Below are 27,975 nucleotides of genomic sequence, written 5' to 3' on the forward strand. Positions count from 1 at the left end.
AGCTTGAATAGCTCCTTGAATTACAGTTGTGCAGTGTAGAGCCTTTATGCCAAAGGATTAGTGATGTTTGTTAGTCAAGTGGGTTGTTCAGAAGAGGTTCTTGATGACCATGTAGCTTATTCCTTAGAAGGTGGAGTGTCCACTTTGGGAATGTTACTGAGTTCAGAGCACTTACATTGTGTTTTGGATGCAACTCATCTGCATAGAAGTAGTGGCTTGGCCAAAAGCACAGCATAACTTGAGTGTGAGTTATAGAGACCTGGAGCGGAGCTCTTTTGAATTACTGCTTCCTTGTTTGGGGTTTGGAAACACTGGTGTATGTTTCTGACAAGTTTCCTAAGTTGTAGTTTGTGCTGTAGTAGCAGAACAAAGCCTGGTAACTGAAACATGAAACCCTTCCCAATAGGTTGGGGATTTTTTCTTCTCTGAGGGATTGTTTTTTAGTGCTCGCACTGGAGCGACTTCTGTTTGAAATATTCTTTGAGGACTTAGAGTCTTCAGTACAGTACAAAATAAGGGTCCCAAAAGATGATGTCTTAAGAATTCTGTCTGGCTTTGGCCATGTTTTCCCTTGAATTCTGAGATTTGTTGCTTGCCATGATTTTTCTGGTGAAACAGGGATAACCTATTAATGATAATGTCTTTCATCATAAGTCTTTCAGGTTAAGAAAATACCCTTTTGTTGATTAATCCTCAGGTCTCTTCTAAGAATGAGCAGATATTTTTCTGCTCATCTGAACTGCAGCAGAACTAAATAAACTATACTTACATTCTTTAAGAGAAGCTTGTCTGTTCTTTCTGAGGCCCTAGTCTGAGTTCCTTGGAGACAAAATTGCAAAATCACAGGTGCTTGCTTGGAGTTCCTGAGTCATCAGCAGGACTACTCTATCTGTTTCCATGAACAGATCATTTTAAGAGCATCAAATCCTGTCAGTTTTTCTTGGCTTTTTGTTGTACCAGCTCAGCCCCTACACATGAAGATTTGATGGCTAACACCCAGATACTGTTCTGAACATTAGGAACCCTTTGGTGGTCAGCTCTGTCTAGGATGTGGAAAGAGCAGTCTATAGGTGCCTTTTAGTTCTTCCATTTTTAGAAGGTCCTAAGAATATCTGAATTATGCCTGGTCAGGGATAAGGCCGCCTTTTACTTTCACAAAAACCACTAATGATTTGGGCACCTTCAAAGAATGGCAGTAGTTTTTAAGGGCACCATGTCTTGAATGAACTGATGCTTTTTGGTATAGATTTGGTGTTGATGGAGTAATGGAATTGAGTCATGTCAAAACAAGTCATAGACCAAAGTACGTCTCTTGCTGTATTTTAAAAATTCTTGCTCCTCAGCATATTCTTCTTTGTTCATTTGCTTCACCAGCTCCATATAGATGTGATGCTTTGTATTGATGAACAGTGGAGGAGCAGCCAACAGCTTGGCAAATGAATTTTTTTTTCTCTTGCCTCAGTTGTGCCCCTGTTCCCCCAGCTTCATCTGTTTTGGCATGTTGGCTTCAGGCGTGGTGCTGGCATAGGCTGGCATCAGAGGGGTGCTGCATTTCCACGAGCACGCTCAAGCTACCTCTGCTTTTGCTTTCCCACCCTTGTTCTCCTGCCACCTCCTGACTGCCCCCATGCTGGCATTTGTACATGCTCTGGGAAGGTAGGTTGGAAGGCTTAAAACTGTTTACTTCTTGGTGTGTGGTACAAGACTAGATTTGCTACATGATTTGCTCTGTGGCTGTTTGCTCCACTGAGTTAGGTTGATGAATGGTTGTGGATTTTAGGAGGGGCAGTGAAGGGGATCAGGACTCTGTATATGGTGGCAGTATTGGCTGAACTTGGAACTTCAGTGTGACTTAGGTCTGCTTTGTAAAGTAAATGCCTGTGGAGGATTAAAAGAATTTGTGGACCTAAATCTAGAAATTTGTTTTGTTTCAGTTGTTCTAAACTTAACGTCTTATCCATGAGGATTTCTCTGCATACCCACGTTAGATTAGTTAATAGATCACATCATCTGCTTTGTTAGAGTGAGGAATATACGTTAGGAATACCACTGCTGTAGCACTTTGAAGGTAAGAGTGGAATTGTGGTTGTTGAAAAGCTTTGGAAAGGGCAGTAGCCTCTTGATGAATGACTGTATTTTTCCCCTCACTAAAGCTGTAAACACCAAGACAATTATATTCTACCAAAGCAGCAGTGCTCTGTATTTAATTTTTAGAAATTCCTGTTGCTGTGAGTGGGTGATAACTGTCAGCTGACACAATGTGACTTGCTTTGTCTGAAACACAGTAGAGAACGTTATTAGTCTGTGCTGCCCACATACTGCTTTAATCTTCCAAGTGTTTTTAGTATTGCCTAACCATAGCTGTGCAGCCTGTGCTGTGAATGAAGTGAATTACTGACATAGCAGATTTCAAGACTGGTAACAGATGCCTTCTGTGTTAGGAAACATGACTGCTTTTAGTATAAACACAGGGAAGGTAGCTGTGTAGCCTTGAGTGGACTGCTTCATTTGTTTGTAGTGTTAGGGGGGAAAAAAAATCACATTACCTGCACTTCAGATTTATCATGCCACTCCCATACCAGCCATACAGTGTTCAGTGGTCTTTCAAGAACCACCAAAAGAATGCTGATGAGGGTAAGCACAGAGCAAGCCAAATCAGCTCTTAAGATAGGCAGATATTTTGGAAGCTAATATCTGTCTGAGGAGCTGTTTGCTGTTACAGGACAGCTTCTTGCTAGTACTGGTAATATACCCCCCCATCATCTCCAAGCCTTAAGTAGTGAGTATTTTGAAAGGAGTATTTTGCTTTTTCATTCTGTTAAAATACTGTGATTAGTGTTGACTGGGGCATCTTAGGAGCTATTTGAAGTGTAGAGAAATGTCTTGCAAGTTGGTGGTCATAATAGCGAGGTAGGTGGGGAGTAGTGCTTATCAGTAAGGATATTTTTAATGCTCTTATTCCTGTGAATAGTTCGAGTGAAGCTGGGACTGAACAGTTGGATATAAGTGTAGTGCCAGGGAGGGTAACCTAACAAAAAGTAAGTCTTCAGATGATGTGTATCCTTAAGGTCCTGAAATGGTGTGCTTGCTTTTTTGCCTCAAATTATATTTTAGGCCTCTTTGTCTACCAGAACCTCATTTTTATGAAATTTAATGATGTGCTAGCTAAATGCTGTCTTCTCTTTTGTAGATGTAGCAGCACCAAAAGCAACATTCCTTATCAGCATTTTGCAGTTGCTACTCCTGTCTTTTACCAGGTTGCTAATTTTCACAGGGAAGGAAGCAGAGCAGTGATGGAGGCCTCAGTGTGTCTGCATCTGGAGAATGTATTTGCTCTGGCAGCCAGTGTATTGCTGTAAAATGGGATTACACTCATGCAAATGGAGTCTTGGACTCTGCTGAGATTAGCGGGATTCTGCTCTTGTAGCCTCTCTTTCCTCTCTTTTCCAGGCACATCAGAATTACTGAGTTGTATAAGTGTGTGAGTATTGATTGTTGAAATATAAATTGCAATTTGGAGCTAGAAACTGAAATTAAGTTGGGAAAACCAAACTTTGTTCCTTCTCTTATATTCTCTCAGTTGTGGGCTTAGATAAGCAGGAGGATGGTGCTTAAGCAAGAGTTCTTTGCTAGGATTCATCACAGTTGTAAAGGTTCCTAAATTTTGTCTGTAATATTGGATGGGTTGAAAAGGTCAGTAACAAAATTACAAAACTTATTTTGTGTGGTATGACTGGGCCACATGTAGGAAGGTCCTTTCCAGTTACTGCCTATGCTGCCATAAAGTATTATTTCCTTTGTTTTAACAAAAGTTAAGTGTTTTTTGCTATAAATGAACTGTGTGCATTAGAAATTGTAAGGTGAAGGAAGAAAACTTGTTTTCAGTGTTTGGTTAAAATTATATGGAAATCAACATCTGAACTCTAGAAATACCAAGCTCAAGTATTAATTCACATTCTAGTCTGTAGTTGATGGAATTCTCAAAGCTAACTTCTGTTTCTTCTTTAAGGTGGAGTGTTTTTTTTATACTTTGGGCCAGATTCCTTTCTAGAAAAACAAAACCAACCAAACAGCCCTAAAAAACCTAGTTTACCTTCTCATAGCTGTGCTTGTGGTGCAGTTCAGTTGTCTGTTCCATGGTCTGGATTTCAGACTTTACTGGGTAGGCTTGGTTTTTGCATGCTGTCTGTGAATGACCAGGGTGGCACAGTACTTTTTCTTAGTTAGGAGGTGTTTGAAAATTCTGTATTCCTGTTTCCTTGCCTTTGCAAACCTTTCACTGACATTGCCCTCAAGGAAGTGGAGGGTTGAAACGCTGCTTGTCTGTGTTAGGCAGCACTCAGCAGTCCAGAATGTGAGGGCTGTGCAAGTGCTCACTCCTGCTCTGAATTTAACAGCTTGTTCTCTGTTTTTCTTATGCATGGCATTTCTGTAGAGGTGGTTTAGTTATGATACTCTGAACAGCTGTAGTTCTCTGAAATACTTGAGCAAGAGTTGCAGTTGAACCTTATCCCTCCAGTGTGTGTAAGGAAGCAAACCAAACTCCAACAGAGCAGATTGGTTTTGAATGGTGGGACTTCTGTTCTTGAATATAAAACCCCTTACAGGAGATGATCTGGTAAAGGAACATGCAAGTATGGAAGAGGCCGGGTACAGCTACCTATTGTATTTAGCAATCCACAGACACTGAGAGATTCCAGGTAATCACTTTGGACGTCCTGCTAGCTGGATTGCTGGATGTGCAATCCACAGGGTTTGTGGATAAGTCCAAGCAGCCATCTGCAGAAGTAAAACGGTTTTGAAAGAGTGAGAAGGCAGATGAATGTCAACTTGCTGATGTCGATCTTCCTAGGCTAACTGTATAGTGAGTTTCCTTTGTGGGTGTGCCCACCCTGTTACAACATTAGGGTGCTTAAAGATAGGATTATTAAGCAACAAATACTGAAAGGGAAGTGTAGGGTCAGTGGAAGTTTGAGCTGACTTTGAAATAACTCTGGATGGCATATGGTACAGATTACTGTACTCCCTTTCTCAACAGAACAAGAGAAACCTAAAAAAATCCATTATTTTTGAAATCTTTACCTAATCCCTGTCATTCTTTCTCTTCTGTGCAGACGCTGTGCTATAGAAGATGCACTATTACCGATATTCTAATGCAGAAGTCAGCTGTTGGTACAAATACTTGCTCTTCAGCTACAACATTGTCTTTTGGGTGAGTACAAAATGTAGAGACTGAAATAGTTTAGGCATAGCTCAATTTTATTAACTTCATTACTCTGTTGAAGAGAGCAAGTTGAAATAGTTGCCTGAAAGCAGGAAACTGATGTGTAGTATGCCCCAGATGTTTTGTAATTGAAGCAGCTTATCCTATGTGAGAAATTAATTATTATTGAAAATGTGAGGACTCAGTATCCATCTTATTTATGTTAAGTGCTTCCCTGTTAAAAGAATATCCTCTTACAGTGTTTCCTTTCAGATCATCTTTGATCTTTGTTGGGTGATGTAGCTGTAAATACACTATGCAGAAGAAAAAGGAGCTGCCTCAGATGTGTCAGCCGCTGGCAGTACATGTCTGCTCTGTGGGCAGCTGAATTGTCTGATACAGTCTTGAAATACTTTGCTATGGACTAACCTGCCTATAGTATTTGTTTAGAATTGTGAATGTGAAAATGTACAACAATAGACCAACAATAGAAGTGTGGTTTTAGATGTGTATGATGGTTAAGGTTAATGGCACCTGCCTTGGAAAACAAGGCTCTTTAAAGGTTAATGCATAGTGTTGCACTAGAAAGAATTAAGATGTCTGTGAGGGGAAGGTGAGGATGCAATTCGGATCAACTCAATAATTCCTTTTGGAGCTTTCAGGTCAAATGTTAAGAGTTTGCACCTGAAGTCATAGGAACTGCAGTCATGGAAAGGCATGGGTGGGCTTGGGTAAGTGTAGATACAGTGATTTGTCCAGTGCTAGCAGTATAGGTGCTGAAAACCACAGAACTTTTTGCTACTGTCAACACCTCTTGTTTACTAGTGCAATGTTCTAACATGATACTGCAGCATTAAGCCACAGGGGAGTTATCCTTGTGTGAATAGCAGGGCAGAAAAGATGTGTAGAAACTTTTGTTCCAGTAAGGGTTAATTTGCTACAATATTGCATAGTGCAAGTGTTCAGTAGGATGATATTTTCTGTGTTGCAACAGGTGCTTACAAGCCACCAGCTCTGCAGTTCCTTTTCTTCTGTATTGTACAAATTCCCACGTACCTGTAGTGCAGTGTGGTGCATTGAGAAGTAATACTTGCCAGACTGTTCTGGTTTTCAGGGAAATCACGTCATAACTGGGTGGATGCTCTTCAGCAGTTGCTGGTGGGATATGTGAGAAATTGACATTCTTGTTCATTAATATATTAAGATTCTTCTAGACTTCTGGTTTTTTTTCCTAGTGTCTCATGAAGTGGGGTCTATGACTGACTCTTTCTGACCACCTTTTAAAAACTGAAAATTTTTGTCTTCACTGTAAGGGGAAGACAGTCAAGAACTTGCCTCTGCTTTTTCACAGGAATCAATTTTGTATCTTTTTTTCTTGTCTGCAGTCATTACATTTTTTCACTTTTTTTAAACTGTATTCTCTTGAAATGAATGATGACGATCTAAAGGTTTTTCTGTTCTTTAAAGAAAAACTTTAAAAGAGATGCCAAAAATTGAGGAGAATTCATAATACAACCTGTGTTTTTCAGCTGATCTGTTGGCTGGAGGAACTACCTTTCTGAACAGGTACTTGTAGTCTTGGTAGCTTCCTCAGCAAAGAGTCTGAGGCTTCTACTGATGTTATCAGGCTGACCTGGTCAATGATGTGCAGCTACAGCTCTTTTGATAAGATTTTTGGCACCTTTAGCTGTAGAACAAGCTATGTAAATGTTGAAGGTAGACGTCTCTATGGGCAACACATGAATCATTTAGCTGACACAAGGATTCAGGAGCCTCTGAAATCCTGCTGCCTGGGATGACTGCAAATTCACCATTTGTGAAACAGTAAATTTTCTATGTGCCTTAAAAGAACTGAAGGGCTACAAAACCAGAAGGGAAAATGTAACCATACCTCACAAGCAGCGTTTAAGAAGGGAATGTTAATCTTGATTCACTTTCCTTGGGTTACAGGACAGGTGCTTGTGGGAACTTGCTTGTGAGCATTTGTTGGTGAGCATGGCTGCTCTAGAGGTGTGTGAGGGATGGATTTAGATAGATGTCAGAGAGCCTGTTGCCCATATAAGCTGTTAGAGCTCTCCTGTGCCTCAGCTCAGGACAGTTTATGCACAAGCCAGGTTATGTGCGTGTAAATAGTTGCATGTGTTCTTCTGTCCTACTTATTAAAGGTAAATGTTGACTTTCCCATTGTAGCTCTAAAAATAACATCAGTGACTGTATAAACTTTAAAGCATGTGGTGATGTAGTAATTTACAGAATTTTTTAAACTTTTCAGTGAGTGGTTACTGTAGTTTGTGTCATGCTTCAAATACAGTTCACATAGGTTGGGATAAAACAATACTGAACTAAAAGAGGGCAAATATGACTAATAATGGTGAGCTCAGTGTAATCAGCCTTTAGAAATCTGTAAATCTTCATTCTTTGGAAGTATTTCTTTTTTTTAGGTGAGTGACTTGGGAATAGAAAGTTCTGACTTTTAGTTGTGCACTGCTGGGTTGTATTATCACTTCCCTATTCTTTTAAGAAAGAGAATGAAGGCTCTGCCTTCCTAGGCATGATTTTGATGTGCCATTACTTTATTTTCACCTTCCTTTTTAAGCATGCTCACAAGACTTAGCTTGTCTGAGTACACTCTTGTTAATGAGTGGTGATAAGGCAGTACTGCAGCTGTTAAGATAGCCCTGCAAGAGAGCAAGATAAGAAGGCTGGACCTTTTTGAGTTTGAAAGCGTTTTGGTTTTTTTTGTCAAATAACTTCATTTGTCATGGTGCAATTTAAAGACTGCAGTAATGCCAAGTGAAGAGCTTGGTTTTGGCACCTTTCTGTTCTGAGTCATTCTGCAATTGAGTGAGCTCTTCTGTGAAAGCTCTGGTGCTTGCTGCTTTGCCTCCAGCTGAAAGGGTTTTTTTTGGGTAGTCTGAGAATGGCACCTCATCCGGGACATGGCTTTTTCAGTGAAGTGAAGGATTGCATGTGTGCTGTGCCAAAGCCTTTTAGGTTACATATGAGCTCACTGTCTCCCACATGAATTGAGAGGAGAGGACAAAACAGCTTTTAGCTACTGTCTTCTGGATTTATCTTCTAAAGGTCTGTAGTTGTGTGACTCTTAAGGGTGATGGGAGACAAAACCTGAACTTGTTACTCATCATATAGGAGATGTGGTGTTTTGCCCTGAACATGGGGATGAAGGACAAAATTCCTCTTCTGTTCTGGAAAAGAATTCTGAGTTCATATCTTTGAAAAATAAGAGAAGACCCAGGTTAGCATAAGATTTTCTTGGCTTTTGCAGAGGATGTTGTTTTCCAGGAACTTCTGAAACAGCAAGGCTGTGCCCGGAAGAGGAAAGAATGTACCACCAGGTGGTTTCCTGGCTCTGAGAGGAAGAGTCTGAAGAGACAAGGATAGGAAGGAAGGGCTGCAGGCTGCTGATTGCTCCAGTGTGGGTGGAGCTGCAGTGTAGAATAGGATTATCCAGGGAGTGGGAAATGTATTCTCTGTAAGAGTATACAAAAACTGAGTGCAATTCCTATTGCTCCTGATCAGACCTAGGAGCAGACTGACCTACAATCAGTTGGTGTGCAAGGGTTGTCTTGCAAGAATTACTTAGCTGCTGCCTACATTTGAGAAACAAATTGCCCCCGTTTTCTCAGTTGGTAGTGTGATTCTGACAGCATAGTCAAAGGAATCACAGGAATTCAAAGTGTGATTGGGAATGGATAAATGAATAATGCTTAAAAGTGGTGTCTTGGGCACAGTGTCACCAAGTTGGCATCAGTATTGTACATCTGAGCAGAGCCTACAGTTTGATGCAATATGTTAAAAAAGTGGATTTCTTAGTTCTAAAGCAGGAAATAACCAAATGCTGGTAAACAGTGTTTTGATTTCCTGTTCCAAGGGACACAACTGAGCTGCTTTGTGTATGTTTCCATCTAACCTTTCATGCAGTATATGGCTTACATGACTCTCCAGCACAGCAGTGAATTGGGTGTCCAGTTTGTTCATGTTTGCACGTCATTCAGATTCTGGTGAAAGCCAAATTTCAAAATGTTGTGCGTTTTTGAAATGGCTGACTAGCCTTCTCTCACCTCGGGAGCACTTTTGGTTGTCCTTGCTTCTTCTCAGCTGCCTGTTGTCCCATTCACTCAGCCATTTAGTTCAGTGAGCTGAAGAAGGTTAAAGCTTGGCCTTTAGTTTAGGCAGGATCAGTTCCCTGCTCTGCCTCGTAGCCATCACTTGGATGCCTCTGTGCAAGTGTGTTAGAGAGGGTATTCTCCTGGTGCTAATTCTCTGTAGAACTCTGGGCATGATCAGTCACACTAACTTCTGAGCTAGTTTGATCACCATGGTATGTTTTACAGTAGTTTTCAGTGAGATATTTTCAAGTCTTTAAAGCAAAAGGATTTCATTTCCCATTTCACTACTACTTTACTTTGTTGTAAATTGGTTTTTTTGGTAATTGCACCTGTCAATGTAGTGGCTGATGGCTTTGTTTCTTCTGCAAGTACATCGTACTTTACTGGATTTTTGCTAAAGAAACTTAATGTGTCTGGTTTGGTTGCTTCTAGTGAAAATTATGAATTGCTTGTCTTAGCTGAATTAAGTTTTAGATTTATCTTCATTGATTTAATGAGACTAAGTTTATTTTTCTTCTGATAAACTCTATTTTACTTGTAGATAGTTTGCATAGATGCTTATGGAAATAATTTTGCAAAAATAGTATAGTTTCTTGAAACTGGACATTTTGTAAAAACATGAGAGCAAAGTTCATGTTCAAAGGTGAGAATAATGCATGCTAGTGAAAAATCTACTTAATCAAAAATCCATTACAATTTAATTAAGAAGGTAATTATAATGAAAAGCAGACAGTCTGAAGAGGTCACCCTAGTTACAAATTCAATAGCACAATATTAGCATTCTAGTACCCTTAATTTGTATACAGAGAGTGGAATATGTCTTCCCACTTATTATTTTTCACCCTGTTTTCTGTAGAAAAAGTTTCCAAAGATCCAGTCTGTATAATTTACCTTGATTACTGCAAATTATACCAGCTGTCTTCATCTGTCTCCCAGCATTCCTGGAGCATTTGGAATGAAAAGGATGAAGGATGCATCAATTACATGCACTGTGCAACTTAATGACATACAAGTTTGATTCCTGACTCTTTTCCCTTCTTTTTTTAATCTGAAGATCACTGGTTAAGATCTAGGGTTAATCTGGGTCAATATTCTGTTTATATTGATGTGGTTTTTAATAGTGTTTTGCAAGTTATGCTTTGATCTAAATGATCACTTTAGGTATTCTTAGCCCATTCAGAGTCCAAGATGAATAGTCATTGTGCTACTGCTTATTCAGCAGCATCTGGGAATTTATTTAGCACTCCTTTGTCCAGTTGTAACTCCATGTATTAGTGGTGGTTTTGGTTGCTTAATCTGTGTTTAAGACCAAGAATATGGCATATAATAATTGCTCCTTAGACAGAAGTGTTTAACATAATTTGAGTAATTTTTAGAGAGTAATACGAATGATGCTTGCAGCCCTTTTTGGCTTTGCTTTCCCCCGCCCTCCCCAGCAGAGTAAATGCAGAACATCTTCACTTGCCCTAAGTGAGCTTAGGGCAAGCAGCCCATGAGCCCAGCAGTATTCAAAACCTACACATCTGTTTTCTGTAAGAGGGTTCCATTTTTGCCTCTTGCCTGTGCTGTAGGGAATTGCCTGTGATGCCCATTTAGTTCATGGGAGGTGCTGCATTTCCTAGAGAAGAGGATTTCTTATTCAAAGTGTTTTTTCAGTTTGGGAGTTTTACTCTTCAATGTGTGTAAGGCGTGGCACTGGAGAGGCAACCTCAGTCCTCTCCACAGAACAATCAAATCATTTAGGCTGGAAAAGATGGCTAAGATCAAACTCAGCTGTTGGCAAAACTGCCAAGTAGTCCATGTCCCTAAGTGCCATGTCTGTGCATCCTTTAAATATATCTGGGAATGGTGACTAAGCCACTTGCTCCCATGCTTTGATAACCCTTTCAGGGGACAAATATTTCCTAATATTCACTTTAAACTTCTCCTGGTGCAACCTGAAGCCATTTCCTCTTGTGCTGTTACTTATTATATGGGAGAAGAGACTGATATCCCCCTCACTACAATGTCCTTTCAGGTAGTTGTAGAGAGCCATGAGGCCATAGCAGGGTTGAATGCTTTTTAAGTAATGAGGAAGAGCTGCCCTTGGATTATAGAGAGGTCATTTTAGTTTGATTACTGAAATTGGATGTTAAAAACAAGCTGCCTGAGTGTTGGAGAAAGGGAGTGAATGTTAGAATAAGGAACTCTTGCTTCATTTGGGTGACTATAATTCAGAAGTGTTTATTATACAAACACATGAATCAGTGGAGGGTTTGTTGTCAGATTTGCTGCTTATGGAAAGTAAGCAAATGGACCATTAATCTAGCTTGATTCAGATGGGCTTAAACAAGGTAAGGATTCAGAAGACAAACTGTACCTAATCAGAGAAGAGGCTAATATAGTGAGCCTTGACATTGAGAAGTTACAAGGAGTCAAGCATGGCTACTGTCATAGCCATAATATTGGTACTATTAAATGTCTAAATAGGGAATAACCTCAAAATGCATTAAATATTCTGACATCTTCATTGGTGTGCTGGCAGACATTTTATGGCAAGTCATTGGGACAAGGATAACTCCCACTTGCATGCTACTGTGTGGGATTGTCAGTTAAGTACCGTGTGCTTCTTGAGTAATCATGAAGAATCAAATTGTAATACTTTTTAGAAAGTAGTTGATAAAATGCATAAATGCTGTGGAATAAATGCCCTTCAAATCATTTTTGTAAAAGATTGACTCATGGGGAGGAGTGTTCCATTACTATTGTCTCAAATTACAGTATTTGTTTTACTTGAGCAGTAGTGCTACAGGCTGTTTTTTGAGAATGTGGTTGATTAGTGCATCTAATTAATTTTTTCTTTTTTTTTTTTAAATTTTAGCTAGCTGGAGTGGCCTTCCTTGCAGCTGGTCTGTGGGCATGGAGTGAAAAGGTAAGGGTAGAAACGATTGGTCTTACTTCAGTGGCTGCCCCCTCCTGCTCCAGTAAAACTACTTCCTCAGGAAGCAGCAAAGGTTAAATGTAGCATCTGAGCTCAGGACCATGTTCAAATAATCTAAACTGAGTTTAGTTGGAATTTGCTTCTTGTCCCTGATCAGGAATTAAGCTGTGACCCTTGATATTCAGAGCTTTTTTATGAAATTGTAAGAGCAGGATGCTAGGGAGAATTTAGCCTTGATGAACAGGTTCTCTTTCAAAAGCATGTTTTCTAAAATAGATGTTTCTCTACCCACCTCCTTTAATTACAAACATATTTGTAAAGAGCATGAGATGTCTTTATATTAAAAACAGCACCACTAAATCTAAATGTGCATCTTTGAAATACTTCAGAAAGATGGTCCCAGTCTGTTGGCCATCTGTTGTCCACTTTATTCCCCATGGAGTGCTTAAGCGATTGTGTTTCCACATAGAGGAGCAAAACTGCGGAACTTGACGTAGCTGAATAACTTGTTTTTAGCAAAGGTTTCTTGTAGCTAAAAAACTTCCTCAGTTGAAGGAAGTTGTGTGCACATGTACTCAGTTCTCCTGTTACAAGACAAGAGAATGATGCAGGTATGGAAATGAATGGTTTAACCCCTTGAATGAATGTAAAAGCATGGACTTAATGAATTCAAGCAGTAGGTAAAAGTGACCATTACTACATTCATTGATCTGCCTCTCAATCAGGAGTGGAGGGCAGGTGCCCTCACTGTTCAGTTTTGCTGCTAAGTAGTAAGACTTCAATTACCATCATAAGTTCACTTTTCCTTAATTGAAGTGGTTATACACAGCAGCTATCCACATACAGAGAGGTTCTGGAATTCCTCTGCTTTTTGGAAGTGAGTTTTATGATGATCTTAATTCTGAGGTATTTATTCTGCTCATCCCTGTTCCCTATGTGCCTGCACACGTTCTCGTAACTAGATTAGTGCTATCATTGCTATATAGTAAGCAACCTATCTCGACACATAAATGCATTTACCTCCTGTTTTGTTGTTACAAAAGAATTTTCTTTCCAACCTTTTAAGGAGGATGTTAAACTTGTCTTGAATTTGTGTTCTCTAATGTTCATACAGTCTTCTGTTTTGTAGACAAGCACATAGGATCTGTGTGGTTGGAGGCTAATATCTCCCAACTTACCTCTATTTGCCAAATTGTCTTTATGGTACACTGAAGTTACTAAAAGGCAAAGACAGACTCTTTTGGTCTTTATTTGATAAATTTTGCCTGAGCCCGTTCTGCTTTCTGTGGTGTCTTGCAAGTAAGTGCTTCAAAGCCTTTTTCTGTGGTTTTGAACTTCTGAATGGCTTGTGAAATCTGTTCATTATTTTTTACGTCAGTTGTTCAGTGCCATGTTTTCAGTCTTTCATAAGCAGTACCATTTTTCAGCCAATAGTGCCTGTGTTTTACAGATAAACATCTTGGTGAACAACAGTTGGGAAGTAAGAGAAAAACACTGCAGAAGTTGTGCTGCTGTGGTAAACCCAAAGATAAACTACAGGTGGTGGAAGAGTTCTGAACATCTTGTCTATTACCACAACGTGAAGTACATTAGGTCCATTCTGGTTTTGTCTCTTTTCTTTTTGCATTAGGACTACACTTCAGATTATTTCTTCAGCAGTCTTTTTCTCTGGCTATAAATCCTGGGCTTCTCTTTTTGCTGGTAGTATGTTGAAATGAGACTGCTGGTTTGTGAGAAGTGTTGAAAATACTATGTGGAAAAATGTTACCATCCTGACCCCTGTTACTTGATTGAGTCAAATCCAGTCTCTCTAACTGGTGTATCTAATTGGCCTATCCTTATGATTTGGTAACTGGCTTTAGTTATTCTGAACAGTCATGTAAAAATTAACTTGCATAAAATTTTAAGAGTCAGTATCTGTCACACAAAAGATACTGCAAAAGTCACTAAGAGTGAATTATTGTAAACTGCTGGTAGAAACAAGGTGAGTAACACTGAGCCCTCTTATCAGGAAAATGGTTTCTGTTGTTAAAACAGTTCCAAGGAGGACACAAAGGAAGATCTGGGAAACTAGAGGCTAGTCAACCTAAATTCATTCCAGCAAGTTCATGGCTAATAACAAATGGAGAGGGAGCAGTCAGTTTTCAAATTAAGACTATTGTTTAGAGGGACTCAAGATCATGGAGAAATCACTGTTCGGTGTGACTGAAAGAAAGACTTAAGGTGTGAATTTTGTTATGGAATGTCTGACACTGACTGCAGGTATCAGACTGCATTCCTGTGTACCTGAGGAAATCTGTGTTGTAAAGGACAGCCTGTGCTTCGAAGAGTTTGTACCAGGTGCAGCTGGCACAGGCAGGAGTGTCTTTAGAGAAATGGGTAAGGTGAGATGAGAGTTTTCTGAATTAATTCTCTTGTTTCCTTCCTGCAGAATTTTTGACTTAACATCTTCTCTTAGGCAAAATCCCCATAATCTTCTTTTTCAAAGAGCATATTATAAACATTATGTGTGAACATGACAAAGCTGTGGTGAACCAGTGACATCTGAGGTTGAATAATAAAGCCCGGTTCCTGCCAACTTCTATTCATAACATGCTTTGATCAGAGGAAGTTTTCTTCCAAAAGATATTGCTTGAGCAAATGAGATTATCTGAAAACAAAAAGCTTGAGTTTGATGTGGGAAGGAGATGGCTGGCAATAGTTATGAATGTTTCGGCATCCTGGTCACACAGCGTTTGGTTTCACAGCATGTTGGTTCTACAAGGACACTGCATTAGCCTGTCTGATCTTGGCATGTATTTCTTGATTGTGGGGTCTGAGCCAAGGTTTGATTAGGTGGGACTCTCGTAATTAACCAGGTAGACCCAAGTTTGTTAGTTAACTGTGAGGTCTAACTTCTTTTTAGGAATGGGAATATGTGACTGGTAACATATTATCAACAAACTAGGACCATTTTCTAATAGCCTGTTCCAGCTGTTAGTCACCAGCTGTGGCAAGGCAATTCTGAGTTCTACAGTTCAATTATTTTTTTTCTTTTCATCCCATCAGCCAGTTTTCATAAAAACAACTGTCTTGCTGTTGCCAAATTATCAGCTCTGACAAAATCTGTTATGGAAGATGCTATGAAAGATGATGAAGTCCTGTGGATCACTGTAGTGATCAGTGTTAATCAGTGTCTTCAGCTGATGAAATTTCTCAAAGGGCACATTTTCTTCTGAAGCTGTATTTTGAAGATTTTATTTTTTAAGTGAGCAGTAGAATAAGAAGTGATATGGAGTTTTCCAAGGTGTTGTCTTAGGATGTATATTCTTTGCACTTAACTCTAGCACAAGTACCTGGGTAGAAAGATGAGAATTCTGTTGATGGAATTAGGCATCTTATTTCAAGTGTCTCTGATATTTCTCTTACACTAAACACGGTTAGCTTGAGAATATACTTTATAAAGGAAAAAAAGTAGCAAACGTGATGATGGGATATTGTGGTGTGTTGATTTTTGTTATTTGTTTTAAAATGAAAATATTTCCTTAAGTTGTTCTGTGTATTGGTGATGGTTGTATAATAAACACTCAGACAACTGCAAGGCTGCCTGGATGTCCCTGCAAATACACGTGACATTAAAATTCCATCAAATACACATAACAGGATTCTCATGAAGAGTTTCAGTTGTTTGACCCTTCTGTCTTCTGCATGTTCCATCTTGTTATTGCACATCACATGAGAATCCTGTTATGTATATTTGATGGAATTTTAATGGTAGCTGGTGTAATAACTTTTTAAAAGCTAATCTAGAAACTATAAGGAAGGATTTCACTGTGTTAGCATTACATTCACATAGGCTTAGAAATCTAGGCAGACAGACTTCATAGCAAAGGTTATTGTCAAGATAAGTGGTTTCTGGATAGTTAACAAAAAAAGCATTGCTTCTATGTTTGGCAAATTCCAAATATAGGGACACCTTTTGGTGTAAGATTTTTATCGGGGTTGAAAAGGTAAAAAGTTTAGACTATACCTCTATATTTTTGAGTTTGGAGGAGGATAACTAAGACTCTTTGACACTAGAAGGTATGTAACTAAAATGAGAGGAAAAGTCTGCTTTCCTCAAAAACCAGAACAAGATTGTTCACCTCTTCAAAATGTCATTCATAAGGTGCTTTATCCTCTTTATCCTTAGAATGTCTCTCCCTTTCTGCCACTTAAACAATAGGATTGGAAAATTTTTCTTAAGTTTTTTTTGGGTTTTTTTTTGTTTTTTTTTTAGACCATGATATTGGAGTGCCCTTCTGATTGATGCATTTCAAGTTAATATAAAACATTAATTCTTTTGCCTTGAAGCTAAATGAACATTCAGTGATAGTATTGAGCTTTTGGCACCATCTTGTGGAATTCTGTTTGGCACATAGACCTAGGAGGATGTAATCTGAGAAACTGACTTATTAAAAGAATTGTTAGCTATAACTTTAATACTTCCTCTGCTGGGCTGAAGAAAATTGGTGTTGTCAATAACAATTTTACAACATGACTTTTTTTGTTGGTGTCACTGTTGGCAAGTTCAAGGGTTTGCAACCAGTTCATTCGGAATCATGTGGAAGTCATCCAGAAGGAATGCTCAATGAGTAACATGCTTGTAGTGGTCACATTCTGTTCTGGTTTTTTCCTTCAGGGTGTATTGTCTGATCTGACAAAGGTGACTGGTCTTCATGGTCTGGACCCAGTGGTGCTTGTCTTAGTGGTGGGAATAGTGATGTTTACTTTGGGATTTGCTGGTTGTGTGGGAGCACTGAGGGAAAACATCTGCCTGCTGAAGTTTGTAAGTAACATCATTATATGAGGGAATTATACGTGTGAAAGCTGCAAATGATGAACTGGGAGCAAACCCAGCTAATTAATTATAGAATTTGGTTTGTGACAAAGTATATGGTAAACTTGCTGCCTTGACAAACCTCTGAGTAGTGGTATTGAAAGCAGGGGTGATTCCAGCCTGTGTATTTTCCTCTTTGTGGAACATGTTCCTCCTTCCCTTTTTCCATTTGTTCTGCTCTGCAGCGATGTTATAGTACATATATCAGAATCTAACACTGTGATGTTATGGAACATGCTTAGTCAGTTAGGAATTACTGAGAGAATATATAATAGTGGAACAAAATCCCTTAAAACGTTAAAGTTTCTTATAGATGTTGGGTGGACAAAACTTTGGGACTTAGTGACTGATGTGAAATTTCTTAAATGGTTGTTTTTATACTGAGGCTGCTTCTTTGCTTTAGATCTGAAAACAGTTAAGCTGGCCAAAAAATTGTAAAAAGCCAATTATAAAATTAGAAACAATCCAAGAGGTAATATCAAGATTTTTTAGCCCTGTGTTTTACAGATTCTCATTTATTAATACTTTCACTGCTGTGCATAATGACTGTGTCTGATGCTCTTTTTACTGTCAAGTTCAGGTGACAAAAATAAAAGGATAACTGTCTCTTGGGCATTTCTTTACCTTGTATTCTCATTGTGCCCTCAGTGTCTGTACTGAGGCAAAATTTGAACCTAATTCTCTCTGCCTGTTTCTGGTGGTATAGGGATGCATTCAAAATGAATTCATATTTTCTGATTTAGGACTTCTTTTTTTTTTTTTTACAGTTCTGTGGAACAATTGTGTTTATATTCCTGTTGGAGATGGCAGTAGCAGCTATGGCTTTCCTGTTCCAGGACTGGGTGAGGGACAGGGTAAAAGAATTCTTTGAGAATAACATCAAATCCTACCGAGATGACATTGATCTCCAGAACATCATTGATTCACTACAGAGAATTGTAAGTTCAAATCCTGCCACTTTGATGTCTTCTAGGAGAATATGTGGATTTAAAAGTTTTCATTTTTGTTACAGAATTATAATATTTTATAGCTAATAGTACTGTGTTAGATGTGCTGGTTTTCTTCCTTCTGTATTGAAAGCAGTGGGGAAGGAAGATATCCTGAGATCCAGGCTTGTTCTGATGTCCATTGTGGAAGCTCTCTCAGGCATTCATCTGCCTTTGACCTTTCTCATTTGCTCCCCTTTCCCTTGCTCCCTAAGAAAAAACTTTCTCATACAATCAGTTCCATTACTAAATTTTTTTATCTGACAATTACATCTAAAGTGATAATTTTCATGATTTTGCTTGACATGCTGACACCTGTTTCCACAAGCAGTATTCCAGACATATTGCTTTGATTTCATAGAGCCCTGTTAGTGACTACTCATTTTTTTTACTCTGCTGTTGTCGTTGATTGTGCATAGACTTAAGCATGGTGACGATTTGTAAGCAAGCTCTTACTATTTAGAGGTATTTTAGAGATGACTTATCCACTGAACAAACTTCTGGAATGTATTCATCTGTTGCAGAACCACTGCTGTGGTGCCCAAGGTCCAGAAGACTGGGACTTTAACATATACTTTGACTGCAAGAGTGAAAGCAAGAGTCGTGAGAAGTGCGGAGTTCCTTTTTCCTGTTGTATACCTGATCCTGCTGTAAGTTGTTTCCCGGCTTTGTTCTTGCTCTGAGGTTGTAAAGTTATGACAGGAAGTACTTCCTGAATAAGGTGTTGAAGGGCTTTGAGATGTCCTAAATGACCAAAAATTACTCTTGTGCAGGCAAACTTTTTGTGTTTCTGTTACGTTCTTTTTAGAGGCCAAATGTGGCAACCTGTTAGACAGCTGAAAATGTATTGTCCCCAGGAATTCAAGCTATTTTAGTATGGTTTGGATCTGAAGTAGTGGTGGCTGACATTTTTTTTATTCCCAGTGTGTTGTTTCCTTGCATCCCTGGCCTTTGTTACCTGGTTTGTAAGGAGCTGTGATCACTGTCGAAGCACTGTGCTTGCCCCAGTTAGGATTAATGTTTCACCACCCCTCTGCCAGACAGGCAGGAGTAACTCCATTTGCTGCTTGTTTGTCAGTAATTAGTAAAGTGCTCATGTATGAAGTTTAAAGTTTCGGGGTCAATCCTTGATTTTGGGAAGGTTTAAGTGCTTTTTGGTTAATTTGTGTAGTAAAGTTTGACTTTGTGAGCCTTACAGCAGGTACCAAAATGTGGAGGTAGGAGCTAACATATAGTGCTTTATGGTATTATTAGTGGGAATACTTACAACTCAAAATTCGTCCAGCAATCCTTGTGCTGAGAGATAGCCATTGTTATATTTAATACCTTATATAGGCTTCTGATTGTATTGGAAATCAGCCAAGGAAAACCTTTGTCAGGGATATATTCCATAGTAAGATTCCCCAGTAATTATTTTCTAGTTTATTTTGGAGCAGTACTGTTCAGCTGCACATTTTTCTGTTGCTGGTGCTGTATTTAAGGAGGCAAAAGGATGCTTAAATCTGTTTAATGTGAGATTCTATTGTTAATATTTCAATGTAACTTACTATGCATTTTGTAAATGCACATGTCTTACCTGTGTGCTGGCAGTGCAGTTTTCATGTTAAAAAGTTGCTAGTTGAATGCCAAGTGATAAAGCAGCTGAGATTTCTGGTGCAGGATATCATCTTGCTAGTACACATCTTTGCTTTGTCATTAATTTTCTTGTATTCTGCTAGGGCTTTGTTTGGTTTTGCTAAAAATGCTTCTTAAAATGGTTGGCTCTGACAATTCTGATATGTTTATGAATATAAAAAAAAACCTTGCTGTGAACAGAAGTGAGTAGAATTCAATTGGTTTATTTAAAATCTGTTTTGCTTTGCAGCAAAAAGTTGTGAATACACAGTGTGGCTATGATATCAGAAAGAAGGTAAGATGCCGTCTGTCATGTTCTGGGCCTGCAGAGGCAAAACTATAAAAATGGTGGGATTGCTGATTAGATGTGTCAGCTCAAAATTCTAGGAGCTAATTTACTGTGCTACATCATACTACAAGTAGAGCAAGGTAGACATTGTCCTTCGTTTAAAGAAGCTTGTACTGTGGGAGGGTAGAGAAAACAAATGATAAAACAGGTGAAGGGGAAGGTGTGTTTCAAAAAGGGGTAGGACTTGGATTTCAAGTGTGCATTTCAATTATCAATTTTAATAGTCTAACACTGCTGATCTATTATCTGCTAGTCTATTAACTGATGATTCTACAGTGTTCTAATAACAGGATTTTCAGGAAGATATGAATATCAATGTCTGGCACTCCCTGATCCAAATGTGTATTTTTGAAGTGTGGTTAAAAACTTCACTGCAAAAGTGACAAAACACTAGCTTAGCTAGATCATGTGATTGATCTTATTATAAACTGGAGCAGAAAAGTAATATTCTTCTTTTTCCTTTCTACATTCAGAGCAAAAGTCAATGGGATGATCAGATTTTTGTCAAAGGATGTATTCATGCACTTGAAGCTTGGTTGCCCCGAAATATCTACATTGTTGCAGGTGTCTTCATAGCTATCTCACTGCTCCAGGTTAGTTGTTGTTATTATGATTCTTTGAAAAAAATGTCATATTTGCACATGATTGCAGATACAGACCTGCTGAAGGTAAAAGGAGTTATCGACAGAGGTAAAATAAATATCTTGAATATGGATTTTTTAAGTTACAAGAAGAATATGGCAGAAACAGCAATTATAGTAAAGGGGAGTTAGTGTGAAAATACCTCTTGCTCGAAGCAGTGAAGGTCATTATAAAAATAGTGTATTAATAATAGTGTGTGATAATTGATATATATATTGTATTAATGTAGTCGTATATAATATATGATTATTATATAAAATACTACTTGTGTTTTAATGCCATGAAGGAGGGGGGATCTGCTGTCTGTTCCAGTAGATCTGAACTCCAGCCTTCTATCCCAAACCAGAAATGATTAAGATACAACCTTGTCCTTCATGCTAGGGTTACCTCAGCCAGCTGTAAGTGGGTGTAGCGTGCTGCTCACAAAGGTTGGGAATGTAAGAGCAGGGAAATAGGTGACCAGGTTGCAAATGCAATGTTAGCAGAACCAGATGAAAGAGTCACTGTGACTTCTATTGCCTCATCAGTGCTTGGTACATCAGAGAGAGCTAAAATTTTCAGTAAAGCATGTTAGATTGCAGCTGTCAAGGTGGATCTTGCTTTTGTTGTGGCAGTTGTTTGCACTACATTAATTTCTCTGCTATGAAATTCATTCAGTGGGAAATAAACTTGTAAATCTGGTACAGAAAGTATTTTCCATGTAATTGACAAGAGTGGAGTATAGAGTGCTGGTAAAATATCTTTCTCCAGCCCTGGTAATAGTGCCCTCTGTAGCTTAGGGTTTGATACTTGTTTATCACTATCTAGTGATAATACTTCCATGGGTTTGAGAAATGCTGTGCTAAGAACAGGATCTTTTGTTAGGAAGATGGTCAAGACTTGAAGTTTGATCTTCTTGCACTGTGTGGATTGACAATAACTTGACAATGTTGTTCTTTATTTGTGTCCCTAGTCTCTGTGAAACCACTTTCAGTTACTTGTGTTTTCCAATTGGGTCTTTCTTGTGCATTAAGCTATTTCATGGTGGGACTGAGAATTAGACATAACCCAACTACATTTAAATGAAATCTTTTAGCTTTCCAAAACTTCACCCCAGTTTTATATTATTTGTAAGAATGTTACAGGAAATTGGCTGAGTTACAAATTTATCCTCAATTTGTAAAGGAAGATTTCCCTGAGAACTGACATGAATGTTAAAATCTCAAATTTAAATGTCTCTGAGAAATCTGGGACTTCTCTTAGTGCTGTCTGTGACAATAATTTCATTTTAGTACAGGTAATTGTCCAGTCTGTCTGTGTTTAAAAAAATTGATCTGAAAACTGACTGGATTGTTATTCAAAGCTGTGGAACAAATGAAAATGTCTGGTTTGTAGCTTTAGCAATAGGCAAGCATGGGTGTTTATGACACTCAAACTTAGTGGATGAGTAGATTTCTTCTAGCTCTAAGGCATCTGAAAGCTTATTATTTTGAATGCTGCTGAAGTTTTACATTGAAAGCATCTTTCTCATGAGTTTTATTACCTGCAAGGTTCTGTTGCCTTTACTACTTCTTAGTAATAGCTATGCTTTGATGGATGATCTTGGCTATGAAATGATATCTGAACCTGCAAACAAACATCTTATAGACTGGTACATTACAAGTTTATCTCACAAATGGTATTTTTTTTATCTTTTTAGATTTTTGGGATTTTCCTAGCCAGGACATTGATTTCTGATATTGAAGCTGTAAAAGCAAGTAATGCCTTCTGAATACAAAAGCAGACACATGTTGCAAAACAATCTATTTTGAGACTATTGATTGGACACCAAGGTGGAAGAAATGCACGGACCATGAAATACTTCTGTTGCTAAAAGCCTTATGTGGATTTTTTTCCCCTGCTTATGCTTTTTGTTTGAAGCTGTTACAAAAGAATTGCCAAATGCACACTGTCTACCTTTTCTCTAACAAGACAACTCAGTGCACCAGCGTTGTTCTCTGAGGAAGAAATGTAATTTCCCAAGACATTGGCAGAACAGATTTTAAGACTGTAGCAGGGAGACATGAAACTGCTGTAAGCCCTTTCCTTGAAGGATTGCTGTGAAGATTGTCCTGTCTTCGCTCCTGTCATCTGTCTTAAAATATAATCTTTTCAAATGTCGCGTGCTGATTTCTTCAGAATCTTGCAATCGTATTAATCTCTACAGTAGACTTATCCAGTCATTTTTGGCAAGATATCCAGCAACCATAATTGGAAATTGGGAAAAAATCACAAACTGTCTAGATCTTTAATTGATTCTTGGTTGTGCAAACCCCACTCTGTTTTGAAAAATGCAAGCCAGTTCCCAGGATGGGAAAAATCTGACTATCTGTAGCATTATGTGTTACAAATCTCTGTTTCAGGCAAGAGGGTGTAAAGCCCTCATGCTGTTTCCTGTCTGAGAATAATGTAAATATTCTTTATTTATAGAAGAAAAACCTCTTTAAAAATGCTTATCCTTTCAATGATCAGTAATATCTTTAAAAAGTGCTGTCTGCACATACTTCAAAATGCAGCTTGTTTCAGTAGGTAGCAAGCATGCTGTGCTAGCTGTTGATGGCTTTTGTTATTCCTGTAGTTTCTCTCACAATTGCTATGTTGATCTTCACAAGTCTCAACTGCCACTACCAGGACTGATGAAAGACTTACAAATTCAGTGTTAATCCTTACTGAAGTATGTTTTTAAGTAAGGAAGTACAGATTTAGCAAAAGATTAAGTTGAACTTTGAAGTCATCTTTAAAGCTATTGAATTACCAGTTCTGCCTGGTTCATGGTTCAAATGTGAATCAAAATACAGTGAACCAGAATGATTTCTTCAGTCATTTTCTACATGAAGCTTAACTAGTCCTTCCTATGTCAGGGTTTTTATTTTAATCTAGAGAAAACAAAACTCTTCTTCCAGTCCTCCCTATATGGGGGTTAGTAGATGGATCTGTAGTTCAGTAGGAGTTCAAGTCTTTTCTGTAAGACTGTGGTGGTGTATCCATAGCTTTAAGGTAAAGGTATGTGTCTGAAGAGTTCTTGGAAGTAGCTGTAGCTGTCAGTTTTACTGTGGGCCATATAACTAACATCGTTTACTGCTTCCAGTGACACCAGGTTTTTCAGGGAGAGCAGGTTCATTTACAGTGCCTAACAGTGTAAATTTTAAAGAAGTATCTATTTTTATAATGATATTTTACTACATGTAGTGTGCCTGAAGGATTTAATGCTTGTATTTCTAATGTATATGGCTTTCTTTGGAAGCCAAACTTTTAAATATATGATGTCCTTTTTTTCTATTATGCATGTATTAACAAACATTTCACTGGCAAAAGTTGATCAACAGTAAGAATCTTTTCTTACTGATGGAAGTTGATCAACAGTAAAAATCTATTCTGGTTGATTATCAAGGCATCCTTCTAGCTTGCAATCTGTGAAGCACTTCAGACAGTCCTCATGTGTACTTCAGCTTTCATAGTTCTTTTTCTGGCCAGTGATCGAGACACAACAGGAAAAGGAAGCTTGTCTAAGGATGGCTGATTTCCTTACAGTAGCAGAGGGTATTCTGCTATTAACTGATCTGAAAACCTGAAAGTAAAATGGCTGGAAGTACACCTGTGACTCTTAACTTTGGCATACAACAAGAAAACCATAGCAGTAGATCACTGAGGGGAGAGCAAGAGGCATTTCTTCTGTAAAGCCTTGAATGTGAGGTCTGTGTTACTTATTTGTTGAATCTGATCCATGAGGAAACAGTCAGGAATGTGTGATTGTACTACAACTTTGCAAGCAGCAGAGCAGTGTCCAGCAAACTTTGCTTTAAATTCTGGTGCTTGAAACTTTGCAACACCTCATCAACCAACTTGCTTGGTTAAGGTTATGTGTGATAATCTGATATATGTAAAATTGGAGAAGGATGCTTCTGATTTGTAACTTCTTATTCATAAAACAGTGCACTGAAAATGCCAGCTAGGGAGTACATTTCCCTTTGCTAGTTTTTGGCACTGTCAGCTCCTAGTGCTAGGAAGGAATTTCAGCAGTTTGGTGAAAATCATCCCGGTGTCAAAGATGGCTGTGGAGCTCATGCACTGAAATTAGCTGCTGACAGGAGCCATCATTACAGATTAGGATTCCACGGTCTGCAAATCTTACCAAGTTAACTGAAGATGAAGTAATACTTTTTCTTTTTGAAGTACTGTTTGCATGCAAGGCAGAATTTAACTGAAGTGTTGTATTTCCACAGGTTGTTCTTAATGGCTTTAGCCATATTAACACCAGCTTTTGTATTAGTGTTTCAGTTATTTTGAACTGAAATAGAGAGAAGTTCAACTTTACTTGAGGATCTTTAAATCTGTGGAGTGATTTTTCTTTTTTGCCACTGTGGATAAACTTCTTTGTGCTTATTCAGTATCATTTTTAAAATCCTGTTTTGCCTCTGTACATTCTGAAGTACCCCCGTACATGCCTAGTGTAATTTCAGGCTTGTAATGGGAATACTTTCTACTTAGTTTTATTTAGCCCCTTCTCTGTGGACCTGCAGTGACTTCATGGCGAAAGATTTAGGTTATGGTCTAAAAAAAGTCTTGTCAATAAAAGTAGCTGGGTGTGAGCCTGCCTCTAAAACCTCAAAGGAAAGTAATTCAGTGATCTCACAGTGAGGTTTGATACATTGTTGATGTTGAGATTTCAGCTGTTGCATTTGGAACAACTTCACAAACACTACAGTGGAACCAAGGTTTTTAATGAAGATGTCAAATGAGGTCAGACTTGAAGAACTGGACTGAGAGAAGCAAACTTAAATGTGATCACTTTTATTTCTCAGAAATGAGTACAACTGATTTCTGTTAAGCAATGTACGTATTTGTCAGTCTGTTTGACGGTGCAACTGCCTCTGTTTCTATTAATATAACTGCATTTGGACACAGTTTCCCTGTACATGAAGAGGAGGGTGAATATAAGCACTGAAAAAAGTGCTGTGACCAGAGGACCTTGGGTTGCCTTGTGAAAACCTGAATGTTTCTTCCCAAGAGGTCTTAAGCTTTGGTGACCTCATGCAGTGCCATGTGGACAGACTTGTGCTTCCAGTCCATGGAGCTTGATGTGGCGATTGATTTCTGTGTAGAATTGCCTTGGGTTTTGTCTCCCCATTCCATCCTTCCCTCTTTCTTCCCCTTACTGCCTGTGCATTGTCATGCTGCTTGAACATTGTTCAGCCATTGGAAGGGGAGCTTCTGTCTCCTCTTCTGAGATGGCTTTTCCGAGTGACTTTCAATATATTTTTTCTCAAGCCTTAAATTTGATTAAATAAAAATTTAATATTTTCTACTCCTGGAGTATGATTCCTAAGATTTGTTGTTTCCAGTCCACTAGTATTTCACTCTCTAAGGTTTAGCCTGGCTACTGAGACTGCAGTTTGTGGATAACTCAGAAACGGTGAAGGTCCAGGGGTGCTTGTTTGTGTATTTTGCGGAAACTAATTCTTGATATTTTTTCTTTTCACTTTGGTCTGTTGAATAATAGATAAGACTGATGCTTTTCTCTGCTCTGTTAATGGAAAGCCATGAACAAGGGAACAGCTGCAGAATGGTGTAGAGTAACTATTAAATCTCTGGACATCAAAGAAGTTAAAACCTCTGTTCTTCTTTTCTCCTGTTATGTGGTAAAAACCTGCTTGTGTGTTCCTCACCAAGTGGCACTTGCCTGGGGTGGTTTTATGAAATTCCCTTTCTGAAGAGTACTCCTGAGAGTGATACTTCGTGATGAGTGTAGTGCACATGGTAGCGTTACTGAGTTTTGCAAGTGGGAAAGCTTTTGCAGGAACAAAGTTGTCATGTTTGTTTGCAGACATAGGCCAGTTCTCAAATTGTTTGAGAACATGAGGTCTTGTTGACTTCTAAATACAGTCTGCTTTATAGTAGGTTTCTGAAGATCAGTGCTTGTCTATTTTTTTCTCAGCTTTTCTGCTGGCTGGAAAAAAAGTAATTGCTCCTGAGCTTTTCAATCTCTACCACTACATGATTTTGAATTTGGTCTCCTAGGTCTGGACAACATGATTGCCACATACCTTCAACTGCTTCAAAAAGTTCCCATAAGAACAAGTTGTGGAATAGAATCTGTTACCTTCTCATCTAGTGACCTTGTTTAGATACAAAAAGATTCCACAGAAATGTTCAAAGACATTTGTTTACTACTTTTTTTTTCCATTATCTAAAGTTAAACCCAGTTTCTCTTATGGGTGATAATGGCTGCCTTCACATCCTCACCCCTGCCCACTTGTAATTTCTAACCAACTTTATTGTTGTGTCTTGTGCAAGCACTGTGTGTTCACTGACTGCAGTTTCTTGAAAACTTTGCTTTTGCAGAGTCTCATTCCAGGTTTACAGCACGTGCACCTCTGAAATCAGGACAAGACTGTAGCCTCAAGTATTTAGGAATATAACTTGTGACAGGAGCCGGTAAAGTTTCAGAGATGAGCTTTAAAATTGGAGATTGAAGGGGGAGTTAGTTTAAAGACAGTTTTGGTTTTAACATGTTCACCTAACAATTGAGCTCACAGTGTGATTCACAATGTGCAGAGGTTGAACTGGTGCTGGTTAACCCTTTGTATTGTTTAAGCTACAGATGTAATCTAACTCCTGTGTCAGGTTCCATGATAAAAGCTTAAGACTTTTATATAAGTATTTAAAAGTCCTATTGATACAAGAAAAATTGCAAGTGTGTATCCTAATGTCACAAAACCAAGCAGCTGAAAAATGTATGAGTGATAATTGCCTGATGTTTCTCCTGTGATATTTTCTAACACCACTTGCTCGACAGGACATATTCCTACTGCTGTGTGTTAGTGGCTCAGTGAAGAGCAGCAGTGGTGCAAGTATCAGGCCAAAGAGACGTGCAAACGAGGGATTTTTATATACAGCTTTCAAAGCAGGAGCTGCAGCTGGGCTTCATGCAGCAGCATGACAAATGCAAGGGTTGCAAAGCTGGTGGTGTTTGCCTCCGCAGCAGTGCTGGGTTGCCACGTGGGAGAAGGGAGGTTAGTGGGGTGTCTCTCCTCTCAAAACCTGTAATGTTGTGATGGCTTCCTTGACCACATTTGCATTGCTGTGACTGCAGAGTCGCTCAAGTGTGTCTTTAATCTTGTCCTCTTCTATTTCTTGTCTCAGATCACCTGAACGAGAGATGAAATGCTGACCTGCCATGATATAGTGGCTCCCAACAATTGTCGTAAGATAAAAAGTTTGGAGTACTTGCTGTTCATAATGAGCTACTTTAATT

At 38.7% G+C, this 27,975-nt stretch overlaps 2 protein-coding genes across 4 annotated transcripts in view; one reads left to right on the forward strand and one right to left on the reverse strand.

Annotated features, from left to right (window-relative positions):
• TSPAN14 (tetraspanin 14) overlaps positions 1-26,025 on the forward strand; it is a 35,247-nt gene extending 9,222 nt beyond the window's left edge. For all 3 annotated transcript variants that reach the window (XM_042033187.1, XM_042033185.1, XM_042033186.1), the window contains exons 2-9: positions 5,115-5,212; positions 12,194-12,244; positions 16,914-17,060; positions 17,879-18,049; positions 18,622-18,747; positions 19,962-20,006; positions 20,534-20,653; positions 22,381-26,025. In XM_042033187.1, the coding sequence (XP_041889121.1) occupies positions 5,132-5,212; positions 12,194-12,244; positions 16,914-17,060; positions 17,879-18,049; positions 18,622-18,747; positions 19,962-20,006; positions 20,534-20,653; positions 22,381-22,452 (813 nt within the window). In that variant the 5' untranslated portion in view covers positions 5,115-5,131 and the 3' untranslated portion in view covers positions 22,453-26,025. The remainder of the gene's footprint in view (positions 1-5,114; positions 5,213-12,193; positions 12,245-16,913; positions 17,061-17,878; positions 18,050-18,621; positions 18,748-19,961; positions 20,007-20,533; positions 20,654-22,380) is intronic.
• The window catches only part of LOC121667058 (rap1 GTPase-GDP dissociation stimulator 1-like), a 31,638-nt gene continuing 29,158 nt past the window's right edge, over positions 25,496-27,975 (reverse strand). Inside the window, exon 13 of the mRNA XM_042033182.1 lies at positions 25,496-27,868. Within this exon, the coding sequence (XP_041889116.1) occupies positions 27,735-27,868 (134 nt within the window). The 3' untranslated portion in view covers positions 25,496-27,734. The remainder of the gene's footprint in view (positions 27,869-27,975) is intronic.

This window comes from Corvus kubaryi, unplaced genomic scaffold, assembly GCF_017639235.1.
Source record: "Corvus kubaryi isolate FWS band 111438036 unplaced genomic scaffold, C.kubaryi_AGA036_p1.0 37357, whole genome shotgun sequence".
Taxonomy (NCBI): domain Eukaryota; kingdom Metazoa; phylum Chordata; class Aves; order Passeriformes; family Corvidae; genus Corvus; species Corvus kubaryi.